The following is a 17,053-nucleotide window of genomic DNA, read 5'->3' on the forward strand; positions in this document are numbered from 1 at the left end:
TTCAGTTTGTTCCCATTGCCCCTTTTTCTGTCTTTGCACGCAGCTGAAAAGAGCCTGTCCCCATACACTTGGCTCTCACACTTCAGATATTTATAAACAGTGATAAAATCCCCCCTCAGTGTATTTTCCTCCAGGCTGAAGAGACCCAGGTGTTGCCCTGAGGAACACCACTAGTTACAGGCCTTCAGCCAGATTCTGCACTGCTGATGATAACCCTCTAAGCTCTGCCAGTCAGCTAGTTCTCAACCCACCTCACTGTCCACTCATTTATCCCACACTTGCTAAACTTCATTAGAAGGATGTTGTGGGAGGCATAGTTAAACACCTTGTGTTTAAAACGCAAATGGCAAGGTACACATCATCCACTGCTCTCCCCCCATCTATCCAGCTGGTGATGACATCACAGAGGCTACTAGGTTGGTCAAGCATGATTTTCCCTTGGTAAATCCATGTTGACTACTCCCGATAACCATCTTCTCTTCCAATTACTTGGACATGACATCCAGAAAAAGATATTCCATCGTCTTTCCAGGGATGGAGCTGAAGCTGACTGGCCTGGGGTTTCCTGAATTGTCCTTCTTGCTGTTCATTAAGATTGGGGTGGCATTAGCTGTCCTCCACTCTATATAATAACATTTAGTATGTGCTACTTTTTTATTAACTATGTGATGATTTTGACTATTACTCCACATGAATGGGAAATATTTAGTTTCTTTATGTATGTTTGGAACATCTTCTTGTCACAGTCATTGAAAGTCCTATTAATGACAACAGTCGTGATGTTTTGTAACAAGACTAGAATGCAAGTACAGTCAAAAAGGGAAAATTAAAATAATTAGCACTAAAGTCCACCATTTGGACTGATCTGGTTTTTTTTAGGTTCATGCAACAAACGTGCAGGTCAAGCAGTATATGAAAGCAGGAAAGGAGTTGCCTCACAGTTTGTTCATGAAGCATGAAAGAAGCTTTACACCTAGTGAGTTTAATTGATGTCAGGTATTGTCTTGTTTAGCTGTGCTGAATGATGAACCTAGCCCCATGGAGGTCTGTGGAGTGAAAATATGAAAAAATCAAATTATAAATTAGTCCCATTTATGGGAAGTTTATAAAAGTTCTGTAACCATCATGCACTGGCGTAGGGCAGTGTTAGAGAAAGGAGGGAGGAAATCAGCCACCAGCAAAGTGAAACCGAAGGAAATGTTCAGGAACTTCAGCAACATCAGCCCAGGAGATTTGGATCACCACTTCAAAAATCAATGTTTTTGTTTGTTGTAGAAAGTCAGAAATGGAGTAAAATCTTAAGTAATACTAAAACTCTTGAAAAATTGCTTGATGGTAAGTCCAGGGAGCAGAGAGACATAATTTTTTTTTTTTTAAGAAAAATGTGCAATAAAACGTATCAAACAAGCAAACACAAAGCTTCAATTGAGTTTAAAGTAAATCTTTTTATGATTTCCATTGTGGAAAATTCATTCTTTCTCTGGCTTAACTTAATTTCATTGTAGAATTTGTTTGTGGAGTACCTTGTTCAGCTACAGATGCAAACTGTCCATATCCAGCATGGAGGATTTTTAAAGTGTTAGTGGTTGTTTTCCCCCTTTAAATTTCTAATTTAATACTTCATTAAAAAAACAAAAAACAAAAAACAAAAAACCAAAAAACAAACCACAACAACAATACATAACAAACAAATAAAATGCTCCCCAAACCCTGTATTTTGAAATCTTTGTGTTCTGCATCATAACTCTTTGTAGATTTTGACTGAAAGTATAGGCTTTCTGCAGTTCAATTTCAATTTCTGTAGCCTTCAATTTCAGTAATTTTCCATGAAATTGCCTGCTGCTTGAATAATCTGATGACAGAAGCGGTGGTAAAACGTTTTTCCCTTAAGTGAAAAATATGATGTGGTGACTTAGGGATTGGTATGTGTCCAATTTGATTCTAGAAGTGCAGCATCTGTGAGGACGCTGCCACCTGCTGTTAAGAGTGCCTTATATCTCTCCAGACAGCGCAATAAGATTTTAAACCCTGAGCACGTGGATTTAAACAGGACTCTTGGCCACTTTTCCTAAAGATGAAGAACCTGTTTTCTCTCACTTGTTTTAGATAGGCCTTAGTAGTAAGAGTGTAACTCTTCTGAGAGTCAAAAGGGAGGAATGAGATGTCAGCCAGAATACCTCTGAAGAACTTGGGTGATCTGGAAAATGCAAAGTGCTCAATTTGGTGTCAAAGTCAGCTAAAGTAAAAAACAAAGTTGGATGCTGAGATCTAGAATATAAATGTGATGCAGTAGCACAGAGTAAGAGATTTCTAGAGACTTAAAAGGATCCCGAGGAACGCTTTGAAGTGGTGAAGAGATGGTATATGTGGCTGTGTATCTGAGTGGGTGATTGGCTATTTTATCTTTTTTTTTTTCTGAGTCTGTCTATGCATTTTGCCACAGGGAAAAAAAAAGGGGGGGGGGGGGGGGGGAAAGGTTACTGTCTTGGGATTCATCTCTAAGTGTATAGCAGCTTTTCTTTCTACCAACCTGAGTCTTTGAAGGAAAAACATGGAAAATTGGTAGGAAAAAGCCTGCTGTAATCCTCAGGTTATCAGGAGAAATGGCATTAGTCCTGATACCTCACCAGCTGGGTTTAGATGTGAGCATTTGGAAGGAGAGTGCTCAGATGGGACTCAAAGAGTGAAAGCTGAATTCAGTAGTTCGCATAATCTTGGGAAGTATAGAAAGAAAAGATTAGCACTGGTATTTAAAAAGAGTAGTATGATGAATGTCTCATTTTTGTAGTTATTCAAATGAAAATTGCATTTGCAGTTACTCAACATTTTCTAAGATGTATTGATATTAAGCATGACTTATGAGAAATTTTGATGTGATTAATAACCTTCTTCATATGTAACTTTCATTTTCCTTTATCACAGCTACTCTACTATTCTGCAATGCCAGTATCATCTTTTGCAGTTTGACACAATCTTTTTGCTTGCTTATGTGAGTAAAATCTGTGAGCAGCAGATGCAAGTGTACTAATTCCTTTGAGTAGACTTAGAGTCTCTAAAGGAACATACACATTTTTCCAGTTGTCTACCTTTCCTCAAGTGCTTAGTGTAATACAGTTAGGCTCTGGGGAGACTCACTGTGGCCTTCCAGAACTTGAGGAGAGCTTATAAATAGGAAGGGGACTGACTTTTTATATGGTCTGATAGTGGCAGGACAAGGAGGGATGGCTGTAAACTGAAAGAGGGGATATTTAAGTTAGATGTTAGGTCCAAGTTGTTTACTCAGAGGGTCGTGAGGCACTGGCACAGGCTGCCCAGAGAAGCTGTGTTAGCCCCATCCATGGAGGCATTCAAGGCCAGGTTCGATGGGGCCCTGGGCAGCCTGAGCCGGTGGCTAGCAGCCCTGCCCATAGCAGGGGGTTGGAACTGGGTGATCTTTAAGGGCCCTTCCAACCTATGCTGTTCTATGATTCTGTGATTGATATTATATACAATGCTTTGTAATTGTCCAGGTAAAAATAATAAAATAGTTGACCAGTGAGCATACACTTGACAGCTAATAATTCTTACTCAGTTTTTCAGTGGTTTATGTCAGAACGTGTGGCTTTTAGAGTGTATTTTCTCAATGGAGAGATGCACAGAAGTCACACTTGTAAATGAAGTTTGGATGAAAGGGAGAAATATTAGTACATTCTTGGTCTTATCTGTTCATTATTTTGAAACATGATCATCATACTCTTTAAAACAATAAAAAAAGAAACTTCACATTTGTATCACAAGTGTATTATTTAACTTCCATATCTTTACAATCAAAATTTCAGCCTTTTGGGTACTGCTGTGCTACACTTCTAAGGAATTATTCTGTACAGTTAGAGATTATGTATGCAGAAATTCTCAAGAGTTGAATTAAATACGGTCTTGGGAAGGGTAGACACAGGGGAACCAAAGCTCTAGCATATACATATCTCAGAAGTAAAAAATGGAAATAATTTTCTCTTAGGCAGCTGGACAACAAAATCTGAGTTTTTCTTTCTGAATATTACTAAGGGAACAAGGTTATACAAAACTCAATGTAGAGTTAGAAAAAATTACATTTAAAAATATATAATTATGTAATTATAATTAACTATACCTCTCTTTTGCCCTTATTTTCCAGAGAAGCACAGCTTTTTGTTGAAAAATTTGAAGGTGCACTTGGAAAAGGAAAGGGAAAAAAATTCTATGCATACAAAGTGATGATGACCAAGGTAAGTATACTATTTCACTAACTTCTTGTAATGCAAAAAGGGAGGCTTTTGAAGATTGCTGCCATGTGTACTCATTTCCAAAATAAATTTCCTTGTCTTTATCTGGTTATTAATGCTTTAGATTCCTCTGCTCTCACATGGAACAGTTTTTAATTAAGCTCACAGTTTGATTGAGACCTATCATCTGTTTATCAGGCATTTGATTGAGACATCTGTCAATAGAAAAATCATCTGTTTTGTAGGAGTTACGAAGACACATTTCCTGAAAAAAATTCTCTTGGTGTAGATTGTTTCCCTGCAGACTGGATCTTAAGCCTGATCTTTCCCTTGATCTTGAGAAAGATCAGAAAGTGCCTTTTTGCCCACTGTAAAAATACCAGACACCTCTACTGAGCCAAAACTTTATGACTGTATCTCAGATATACTCTAGGATGCCATGTGGCTCTGTAGGAGTGTGACTGAGAGGCTGAACAGTTGTTGCTGAGGACTCCATGTCCGTATTATATGTGTTCTGGTCAGTTTTACTTTGATCCAAGTCCTGTGTGGTTTCATGGACTAAGTACACAGTAGCAGAGGATATGGATTAGTACACTTCTGCAGTATATTTTTTATATGAGTTTTATGGTTTGATAGAGCTTTAAAGCTCAAATGTGAATGTGGTAAATTGGCTGCTTTGGGAGATTCACCTCAAAAGTACACTCCTACTCAAAATAAAATGCTGTTGCAGAGTGATACTATGAATATGTGGCAGGACTACTTATTCTGTCCAGGTTTACCCTTAGGTAGATTGGCTTTTCTGCAGGCAGTTGTGTAGTCACATCTTTATTAACATTAATATGCACAAAAGGGGATTAGGCTTTCAAACTCGGCTGTGCACAAGAAGCTCAGTTACAGAAGTTCTACTTATCCAATAGATAAAGTAGTGAGTAGAGTAATTGCAATTAAATGACAAAGCTTGAGCTCCAAATCTGAATTGTGAATAGCAAAGGAAAGAACAAATTAAATTCTCAGAAACAATTCTAAAAAATGAATGTCACGAAAGTAAGAGATTATTTAATCATTCTTCCTGTGGAAGAAACAGGAACTTCACACAAAGGCAGCGGGAGACATATTCAGAACAAACAAAAAAGAGATGACTCTTCATAAGCTAGTGCTTCTGTGGCAGGGTGTTCTGCCAAAGAATGGTGTGTATGATTAAGGGGTTATATTAGTTAGCTCAAGGGGAAATTGAACACTTATGGTCAGAAATGATTTTTAACTCTATGAACTTTTTCAGAAATGGATGAAATTCCAAAGAGATTTTGAGAATTTTAAGACAGCCTGCATACCCTGGGAAATGAAAATTAAAGAGATTGAAAGTAAGTACTTGTGAATGATAATAAAGAGTACTATCTAGTATCATATCTCTGATGTATGCCAAAAATTGTAAATTACTTCTCAGCACTTCAGAAATACCTCCCTGTCTATACATACAGGTATAAAAGCAATAAGTATTTCTTCTTTCATTAATAATTATTAAATGTGGTATCATAGCTTGTTCAAGATGTCCTTGAGAGAATGTTAGGCACCTTACAGTAAGACCCAGGATTGAAGTTAAACTTGGAAAAGAGATATTGGGATTTAGCTGTTGTCTACCTTTATTTTGTCTGTATATCATAATTATTTCTACGATTTTTTTTTTCTTCTTTAGATTTATATGAGGTGTTACAAAATTATTTATTTGATTTTCTATCATATAACACAGCAAAAATTAGTGGCCTTGGACATCACTATGTATTAGACATAAACATAAATAAATCAGTGTAGTTAGTACTGCTGTTATGTTTGAGAGTTCCAGTGATGAATTTAAACTATGTCCCTCTCTTGGAAGGAAATTTGACTTCAGTTGAGTACCTGAGTGAGGCTCTGCTGCAGATGAAATACAACTGAGAATTTCCAATAGTGCCTGACTTTAGAGAAGTTGCCTTTTGAAGGAACTCTGAGTTGCATCTAAAAGTAACAGCCAGAACAACAGAAGAATAGGAGAATGATAAATTGTGAATTTTGTGGAGTTTTGGACAGCAAAATAACTCTTGAGAACTTTCATAATGTCCTTAAACATATGGTTTATAGACTGCAGAATAGATTATCTACTCAATTTGAGTGAAGTTTAGAAGAAGCTGCTTTAGTTAAAATCAAATTCAGCAGCAAGGTACACGTGGTAATTTACTGATCTGGACACATAATAGACATTTTGTGGTTTTGTGAGAATTATGTTTCTGCTAGTTTCCATAAAGAAGGAGTCCTGGTATAAGCCCTTCTGCTAGTAATGTTTTTATCATTACTCTTTCCTTGTAAATTATGAATACAAAAATAGCGACCCCTCCGGTCTTGCTCATGTATCAATATACTGTCATCCTTTGCAATGGTTAACATTTTTGCTGTCACCTAGAAGCTCTCCAAATCATGGTAGGATAATACCTTTTCATAATTTCAAGACGAAAGATTGTAAAGTTTACTCTTTTTCTATTATAGTTTTTTTAATTCATTTGTCTCATTGCCAAAGCAACTTACTTGTACATTCAGAAACAATCTTCTGTCTGAGTATTAGTAATTGAAGAAGTACAGTCAAAACTGTGTAGTCTGGAAAAAGGCTCAAGGATACAAGTCTGATATATTTATATGAAAATAGTTAAAATAGTTTTAAATCACAACTTACTTGATTCTGGTTAATTCAAGTAGTAGCTCTCACCACATACCTTGTATTAGTAAATATAAAGTACTTAGATCAAAGTCACACTAATGACGAGACTGATGAAGTTGCCAAGTCCCTGAAAGAAAAGGGTATTTAGATATTAACAAAAGGAGAAGTGAGAGAAACTGTAATTGAAGTAAGACAACTGATGTATAAGAAATGAGGAAGTATTAAGATACATTGGGGAAAGAGACTGAATTTCTGCTTTAGCTTTTTTTGATCTGATTGCCAACTGAATTTATATATGGGCAGGATATATATACTCTACTGATTTTACTGTATTAAGTTTAGAAAAAGGAGAAGAGGATTTTTTTTTCTTTTTTTTTTAGCATTTAACAAACAGTGCTGCATCAAGGATTACCTTAGTCTTCTCCAAATTTCGGGTCAGCAGAGTTAGTACAAGATCATGTTTAAAAAACATTATTTTAATATCAAACTCTGGTCAAAACTTCCAGATTTAATCAGAAATCAAGTACAGAACATACTGGGGAAAGATCTACCCTTCCACACAGCTTCAATCTTGCATGTGTGAACTCCATGAAATTAAATGTTCTTAATTGTTGCTGTCTTCAGAGGTGCCATTGTGTTAAAGAAGCAGCAGAAGCAACTCTGCAGGGGGAGATGTGCTTCTAGACGGCTACAAACTGAACAAATACCTGGTTGCCCTTCGACTTCTATGTCACAGTGTGAATGGCTTTATCTTTCCAGGCGAAGTTTAATTACTTGTGAAACAACAATAACACTATTGACTTAAGCACATAGTAGGTCTTGCTAAAGGAAGCATGTTGAACAGTTCAGAGAATCCTGTTGGCACAAGTTATCTTGCTCGTAAACACTGGATCCCTCAGAACGCACAAAAGAATGAGGAGAGGTGAAAGAAGGTGATTGAACACTAGGATTTTTGCCCCAGGATCAATACTTAAAATAAAGATATCATCATTAGATACCACTATGTCTGTGAGTTCTTAGCCATGTTAGTTCCAATGGGCTGTAGTTTCGTAGCAAAATGTAGTTGCAAGAAAGAAATTGACCAATGTCTACTTGACAGCTCATTTCAGGAGGAGACAGTACAGTAAAATGAGCAGCAAATGACATCAGACTGTGACAGGTAAAATAGACTGTTTGGACCACTCTTAGAAATCTGATGCACTATCCAGTTCACTGCTTCAGAACTGTGTCTGTACAGCTGCTTTCCATATTACTACACAGTAGAGCAAGTTCAAACTAACATTTATTTTGTGATAATTTTTTTACCATCAGGACACAGAAGAGTGTCTGGTATATGTTATTCACTAGTTAAACATACCTGAAAATGAATGTTTCTAAGTAGCATCTGCTCTATCCAACAGAAGGACCAAGGGATTATAAATAGACAAACAGCTTCTTATTCCAAAAAAACTAGAGGTAACATTTTAAAGTAATCCTCCTTGATAACTGCTAATATTATGCTAGGAGCTGTTTTCTTTGAACATAAATCTGGCCACTAAGCACAGAACTGTGAATACCAACAAAATGCAGTAGGTGATGTCAACAGCACATAAAAGAGTTAAAATTTAGGAAACTTCAAATTCTATTTGAGTGTTAATCCTAACTAATAGAAAGTGTAAGTAGCAAGCTCACGAATGGAATTAAGGCCTGTCATCTACATGCAGAATACTCTTTGTAAGAGACTTCCTTATCTGTTTGAATACATTTGTGTGAGGAAGCAGTTAATGCTCAGCAAATCTTCTTAGCTGTTAGCTTCCAACCAGTTATTTTTAAGCATAAGTCATTTCTTTGCTCTCACATGAAGATGATTTGCATTTCCTGGTCTCAAAATGAGCTGTTTATAAAAGAATCCCAAGCAGATGAGGCAGTAACTGTTAACAGTAGGCAGTAAATAGAATATTCTTACCACTGAGAAACACTCATTTTTATTCTTCAGTCCTCCTAAAAACTTGCAGCTGAACAAGCAAGTATGACTTGTCTCAAATCAATCTTTGCCTTGTAGATTAGAATGAGTGCAGGTATATAATGCTCGCTCTGAAAGTAAAGCTTCATATTTATTTCCATGGAAACTAGAACAGATACAAGGAGCACAATAACACTATTTGATAGAGCAAATTCTCAGCTACAAAACACTGTTTTTCAACATAGCCACTGCCATTAACTGTGCATTTTCTCCCTTGATGAACAGGAGCCTGCATGCTGCACTCAGACATAAGTCTGTTTTTTTTCTTCCTGTTTGAGTATCTGTGGGACCCACCTGGTGTACCAACATTGCTACCATCATTTTCAACACACTGAAGCTGATATTCGACTCCGTACAGTTCCCTGGTCATAATCTGCTGATTTGCATGGATGAACTGATTGAGACATTTTTCATTTTGTGGTGTGACAGCTATGCGTGGCAAACTGGACTGTGGCTCGTTTTTCATATCACTGTCACCACTGCTGAAACGCCCCACCCTCTGCCTCACTGTGCTCACATGCACTGTTTCATCTCCATAAATGCTCATCTAGCATCAATGAGTGTCTGTGGCTGTCATTCAGTGACACACCTTTGCTTCATATACGCACTTCCATGCCAGACATCATTTTGTCAGACTGCCCCTCTGCTGCCATCTGTCTCATGGCAACAAAATGCAACAGGATATTGGCAGAAATCATGGAATCATAGAATCACTGAAGTTGGAAAAGTCTTCCAAGATCATCCAGTTGAACTGTCCACCTACCACCAATATTTGCCCACTAAACCATGTCCCGTAGTAGAACATCTAAATGTTTCTTGAGCACCACCAGGGACAGTGACTCAACCACCTCCCTGGGCAGCCCATTCCAGTGCCTGAGCACTCTTTTGGAGAAGAAAGTTTTCCTAATATCCAACCTGAACCTCCTCTGGTTCAACCTCTACTCTCATACCACTACCATCTGTCACTGAAGTTGTGGGCCAACATAATAAAAAAGGAAGCATTACTTTCAGAGCAGACTCATATTTGAAATCTGGAGCACCAATTAAAAAAAGAATGCCAAACCGTGCATTGATAATACTGCACAGGTCTGCCCCCTTTGTGATGCAGGTCAGAAGTTAACATGTAACAGAGGCTCTTTTAAAAAATACTTGATGCTTATTACTGTAGTGTTGTAGTGCTTTGCTCTGTTCTCAAAAGCAGCCAGGGTTTTATAGAGAGGTTGAGAAAGAAATGTAAATGAAGGTCCTATATGATGGTAAAAGATCAGTTAGGAAATACTGGGAAGATTACTTTAACGAGAAATACTGTAACAGTGAAACAAAGTTAAAAAATATTAAATGCTTTCTCTCCTGCAAACTGAGGAGCATAGGTAGCCATGCTGCCCTACCATTGCCAACTGATACTGCCAATTTGGTGGAAAAAAACATTGTAATAAACACACCTTATGAAAACAACAGAACTATTAAATTGACATGAAGTCAATAGAAACAGTATAGCTTTTGGTAAAAAGAGGTCAAATGAAAAATGTGTTGGATGAGGGCAAGTAGCATAGCTGGTTTTGTATCAAGGCCACTTGCAGGTACCCAAGACCCTTTTTGATCATGTCAAGTCAAATAATAAGTCAACAGTTAGTACTGTGACTTAGATGTTCTACAGAAGAGTTTGTCATGAGAAAAATAAATATTAATCACTATGTTGACATGAGAAGACACACCACTGTTTTTAACTTTTCATTCTATGTCCCAAACTGCAGACTAGCATTAACTACGCATTTAAAAGTTATACAGACCTTTCTTCTGCTTGGCCTATGGACCAGCAAAGTTTAAACACAAAAACTCTTGAAGGAGTTTTCCTTTGTGTGATAATCAACAGTATCATGAGTATTAATAAATGAAGTAATAGGGAAACAGAGTGAGGGAGAAGAAGAAAAAGGTAATTACAGTTTTTAAGCCCTAGGAAGCAAAACTTCATTTTAACCTCTGCTTAGTTTTATATAATGCTGTCCACTGTAGTGAATAAGGACCTTGTTCTCACCATGTTCCATATTACTTTCTGCTTCCTGAAAAGAAGCCATTCCCAAAAGAATGAGGATATTAAGACTGACCCAAAAGAACACACGAAATAGGCAGAGCCCTAGACCATGTCTGTCCAATCTTTTGGCTCACCTGGGCCACAGTGAGTGAAGAGGAATTGTCTCGGGCCACATTTAAAAGATACAATATAGTTAATGTATATTAGTAAAAAAACCATACTTTTAAAATATATATTTTTATTAAAACACATAGAGAGGAACAAAAACATAAAACTAGTGGGATATTTGACCTTGTTTTTGTGAAACTAGTGCAACAGTCTGGTTCAATGGATGTGATTGCAATTCTTGGTGAGCTCTTAAGGTTTTCATCAGAACTTTTAAATGAAATTTTACTCTTCCTGTGCTTCCTCCTTGAAAACAGTTTTTCATAGATGTATGTACTACCAAAAAATGATGACACGAATAAGCTGTGATTGTGAAGCGAAGGATTTCTTCCTCTGGAAAGATAAGTCCAGTTAGGCCCACAAGTTGGACATGTCTACTCTAGACTATCAAATGAATCTTGCTGTCAGAAATCCTCCAGGAATCCTGTCAGAAATTTCCTGTACTTGTGTTTTTGAAGTCTATAGCATCATCAAAGGCTGTAGCTTGGTTATGACTGCGTAAGTGGCATATCACAAACCAGGCTGACCAGCTCAGGCTACTTTTTCATGCAGAATATCAAAATGGTAATTTCATTTTGAAATGTGAATAAAGTAGACTTTGAAATTCTCAAATCTTTGACAAAAAGTTTTTTACTCTCTTTCCACAGTCATAGAACCTTCTGAGATGAAAGGGATATTAAAGGTCATGTAGTCCAACTCCCTGGCAATGAACAGGGATGCCTATAGATAGATCAGGTTGCTCAGTGCCCTATCCAGCAACCTTGAATGTCTCCAAGGATGCGGCTTCCACCACCTCTCTGGGCAACCTGTTCCAGTGCCTCACCACCCTCATTGTAAAAAATGTTTTCCTTAGATCCAGTCTAAATCTCCCTCTTTTAGTTTGAAACCATTTCCCCCTTCTCTTCTCCAGGCTGAACAGCCCTAGCTCTCTCAGCCTGTCCTATTACCAATGGATTTCTGCTTATAATCTGGGATTATGTCAGTTTAAGTGTATCAATTTTTCTACTAATATCACTTTTTCTAATTTTGTTACTATCATAAAGCACGCATAGATAAGCCCCAAATAGTACCAACCATGTTAACCTCATTTTACAAAACGAAAGAATCTGTTGCCAGCTTTGCAAAACAGTGCGTATATAACAACATAAATTCTGCACAGAGAGATTAGCTTCTCACAATTTGTCATCTGAGTGCATCATGCTCCTTACGTGTGTGTGAGAAAACCTGTGGAAAAGGTCAGGTTTTTTTCATGTGAATGGTTGGTAGCTGAAGTGAAATCCAGGTTTTTCTAACACAGATGGACAAGACTGTCTGCTGTTCTATATCCAGCAGAGTGGTTCTTCATCAGATCAGAATTTAATTTGAACTATTTACTTCTGTTTGGCCAGACTTGCAGAGAGGTATTGATCAAATCAGGTGTTTAGCACTCCATTTTTCCTGCACTCTTTCTTCACATCAGATTTGTTCAGGGTTCTAAAGCTGGAGAGAGTCCAAGGTCTAGTTTGTGTGATAGGCGCTACACCTGGGTGGGGGGGCAATACATGGATAGCAAAGGAAGATAAAGAAAGGTTAAAAACAGTTGCAGATCTTTCTGTCCTTCCTTGGTGAACAATTTTGTTTTCTGTAACTGAATTAGAGGAGTACTTTACAAGAACTCCTATGTCCTTTGAAAGACTACTCCCACTGGCTAATTCAGTGCTGGTTCCTATTAAACCAGCTAAGCTGACACTGGCCTAAAATGTCAAAAAATGCTCAAAATATGCACCAGAAAAAAAGAAAAAAAAAATCATGACTCACTTTGTATCCTTCACTAGAGGATTTAGTATGAATAAATATCACAACATTTACAGGACCCCAAACAGTTTGTCTAAGTAGTATTTTTGCATTTATTTGTTTGTTTGTTTGTTTCATTTTTCTCTGCCAGGTCAATGAATGCGTTCTGGAAAAAAGTTACTAGAATTTCAGTAGTAAAGAAAATGAAAAAAAATCCCTTAATTTCATTTATTCTTAAAAAAAAAAAAAAAAAAAAAAAAGAAACTTTGAACAAATTCTTCTTAAGATAAAGCAACATATAAAGACTAACTGATCTTCCTTTTTTTCACATCTTACATTTTCATAGGTCACTTTGGCTCATCGGTAGCATCTTATTTCATATTCTTACGCTGGATGTATGGAATAAACATGATTCTCTTTGGACTGACATTTGGACTTGTAATGGTGCCTGAGGTGTGATTTTTTAAAATTTTCATTGAAGATTGGTATGTGAATTTCTGTCTTTGCTGTGACATTTCATAGGACTTGAACTTCAAATAATTTTGTAATCTCTTTATGCTCCATTGAAAACTATTAAGATATACAAAAGACATAAAGCTATACTTTCTTCGTAGAAAGTTGTCTTTAGAGAGGTATCTTGAATTAGTCTTTACAGAAAAATGTATGTAAGATTGTGTCCAAAAAGTGGTCTTGCATGGCCTGAAATGGTGCTAAAGTTTTCAAAAAAGAGGGCTTATATGAAATTGAAATTGTTGTGTCATCTGCTCGATTTCACTCTTTTGCAGTCTCCCACCTTGTCTTCTAGCGGCCAAATGGGAAATAGGATGTTGGGAATTTCCAGTTGTTCCTTAGTATAACATTTCAATAGTGTGATCCATTTTCCACTGAAACCAAAAGAGAGAATATGCCCAACTTTCACAGGGAAAAGCCTGGAAAGTGCCCAATGAGGATGTATACTGTGGCTTGGCAAGCATCTTGGCAGAACACTGGGACAGAATCCAAAAATTTTATCCCTCGCAACTTAACATGTATTTCAATTAACAAACCAATGAAATCCCATTTTACAAGAAAAATTAATCTTTTGGTCTTGCCTTTAAAATAAACCCTACTGATGAATTTGAACTTCTTTATTGCCTTTGAATGTGACACATCTTGGTAACACATTGATGCTAGTGAATTGTCACTTTAAATGTAGAAAATATCATTAATGCATACTTTAGGCATAGTTTCAAACATTAATGTGAGAAGCAATGAAAAAAGGTGGAGAAATAGGTCATTCTCATTAAGGAGCTAAGGAGCACAAGAAAAGTCTTCCTAAGAACTGACAGATCACTATCCCTTTCCTTTGTTGGTATTTTGCTTTAACACGTAAATTGTTATCATTTCTTGTTTCCAGGCTTTGATGGGAAAGCCATACGGCTCTTTACCTAGAAAAACTGTTCCACGAGCCGAAGAAGCTACAGCTATGAACTTTGCTACTCTTTGGGATTTTAGTGTAAGTGCATAATCTTACAATGTTGCATATTCACATGATTTTTTGATTATTAAGAACTTTGGCTTCATTATTTAATATTTAAAGATTTAATGTGGAATATTTCAGGAGAAAATGAAAATAGAATTAATTTAATTTTATCTTTTCCACAAATTCTAAGTATAGATTTTTCCCAGGGGTAAAATTTATGACAAATCTCAGTGTCCACACATACATTTCAGTATTTTAAGCAATACAAAGACTCATTGGAAAAATTCTCTATACTGGATCCACATCTCTGGATACTGTCTATTAAGGATGAATTTGATTAACTGTATTTAGCAGGTTAGCAATTTATTCCTAAAGATCATATACTCCTTTTTCATCCTGAAAACAACTTCTCTAATTTTTCAATGACATGTCTCTGCAGTTGGCCTCTTTGTATAAACGTGACCCAACTTGGTATAAGGCCAGCTGATGATAAATTTTGTATTGCAACACATTAGTTAGAAGGTTGTTAGAGTTCTCTATGAGCTGTGGTCAACAAAAGGTACTTTTCCCTTGTGAAATGGTGTGACAGTCTAGTTAAGATTTTCCTTTGTATTGATGGAAGCAGCATCTATTGAAATAGATAGTAATCTATCTCTCAATCTGCTGCACTCCTTTTCTCTAAGGAGCACCAAGACTATAATGACGTATCTTCTAGCATTTGAGTTTTAGCAGCAGAAAGCATGAATATAATTGTTATAAGCAAACTCATTTCTTGGGGAAATAAACTCAAGTGCAAATTCCTCCATCTTACAGCTCAGTGTGTCCAACTGTTAGCATACTGACTTATATTTAGAAAACGCCTCTCTGGGTGGTTTTGGTGCCTTTGAGATCCTATTCCACCTGTGCTGGTGGCATGCAGCAGTGCTGGACGCTGAGCTCTGCATGAGCATTTTCATTAGGGCACAGTTGAATTTTTGTACCTATTCCCTTTCCAGCATTAAACCATCTCTGATCTTCCCTGAAAAAAAAAAAACACACATATACAGTGATTATGCCTCTCCTTAATATTACCATTTTTGGCTATGGTTAGGGGATATATAGATCCTTAATCTTGTGATGTCTAGATCTCAGAGTCCTTTGTAGCTCAATACTCATATGTAGAGCCTCAAATGCCTTCACATTTTGGCTTTTTCTTGGCTCTATTTTAAATATTCAGCCAATGGTGCAAGAAGAATCTGGTAATAAGACCACAGAGCACAGGAAAATACTTAATTTGATAAACACATTTTGTCATTTATGAGCAAAATCTTTCAGGCTTGTTAATTGCAAAACACTGTATTTTAAACTATTGTAATGATATGTAGAAAATACATTGATTGCCTCTCTTTTGATGGTAAATATATATTAAGTGATCAGATGACTTCTGCTTTACTTTGCTCCACATTTTACAGTCCCTCCTTGTATAGATATGGATAGAAGTGAACATTACCTTTCTAAGAAAACATCTGTATAACATTTTCCAGTGACTGCTGCATAGGATGACGTGTTTAATTCATCAGGAGTTACATACTTGAATGACAGGAAGACTATGTCTAGACATGTAGCCAGGAATTTAGATAATGATGACATTTTAAACAGTAGTTAAAACATCAGGGAGCTAATGGAGAAATATGAATTATGTAGTGAGTTGAAACCTTTATAAAGAGAATAGAGACTAAAAGAGGCTTATACAGCAAATAGGAATAAAGTTTTTAAAATAAATGGAGCTGAGGAAAGATGAATGTAGACAGATGGTGGAAGGAGGAGGAAGTTACAATATCTGAGAGAAACAGGATCTGACAGCTATGAAGATAGTTTAGTAAATAAGAGTAGCAGTTAACACAAGGAACAAATGCAATGGAAATTAAATTAGAACAGGGCAGTGAAAGGAACAAATCCTCTAAAATACTGAGGGTAAAAAAGAATTTTCTTGAGGAATGTCAGATTGAATACTATTCACTGAAGACAGTGACATCGTCAATTAAGCAGTGTAGGAAATAGTTCCTTTTATTTGGTAGCGGTTATTGGATGCTGCAAAGTAAGTTAGGAGTATTTACTTTTTTATATATTATTTATTTATATAATAATTATTTATGATATATTCATACTTCATTTTCAGCTAATAATTGCAATTTTTTTTTTTTTTTTTTAGTTTATACTGTGATTCATTTCGGTTGTAGCGGGAGCTACTATAGACGAAATGCATGTTGTGTGACACTGTGTAAGGGAAATATGTTATTTAAATAATATGAGATACTGAACACCTGAAAGGGAGTAAATGGTGCTTTTCAACTAACAGAAACCTCAGATTACTGTATTAGTGTCAGAATAACACATGATCTATCCACCAATTACATTTTGACTGAACACTGTATTTGACTTGAATTCATTACAATCAGCTGGAGCAGTAGCCATGGTAAGCTGCTGTCAGAAAGTTTCTGGGTACAATCTTCTAGGAAGAGATTCCTGCTCTAACCTGAGGATTATCAGAGGGCCTCATTTATTTGAATCATTTTAGACACCAGCAACTGTTTATAGTTTACCATGTACTAGTAAATTAGTTTGAAAAACCAGCACACTGATCTGTAGAAGAGAAAGTGAATCTCATTGCTTTTAGAAAAACAGAAAAACTTTTAACTGCTGAAAAGAAAGA

At 36.5% G+C, this 17,053-nt stretch overlaps 1 protein-coding gene across 6 annotated transcripts in view; it reads left to right on the plus strand.

Annotated features, from left to right (window-relative positions):
* TMC1 (transmembrane channel like 1) overlaps nt 1–17,053 on the plus strand; it is a 127,889-nt gene that overhangs the window by 88,863 nt on the left and 21,973 nt on the right. For all 6 annotated transcript variants that reach the window (XM_021379894.1, XM_021379891.1, XM_021379892.1 and 3 more), the window contains 4 exons: nt 4,154–4,244; nt 5,521–5,602; nt 13,246–13,352; nt 14,296–14,394. In XM_021379894.1, the coding sequence (XP_021235569.1) occupies nt 4,154–4,244; nt 5,521–5,602; nt 13,246–13,352; nt 14,296–14,394 (379 nt within the window). The remainder of the gene's footprint in view (nt 1–4,153; nt 4,245–5,520; nt 5,603–13,245; nt 13,353–14,295; nt 14,395–17,053) is intronic.

This window comes from Numida meleagris, chromosome Z, assembly GCF_002078875.1.
Source record: "Numida meleagris isolate 19003 breed g44 Domestic line chromosome Z, NumMel1.0, whole genome shotgun sequence".
NCBI lineage: Eukaryota > Metazoa > Chordata > Aves > Galliformes > Numididae > Numida > Numida meleagris.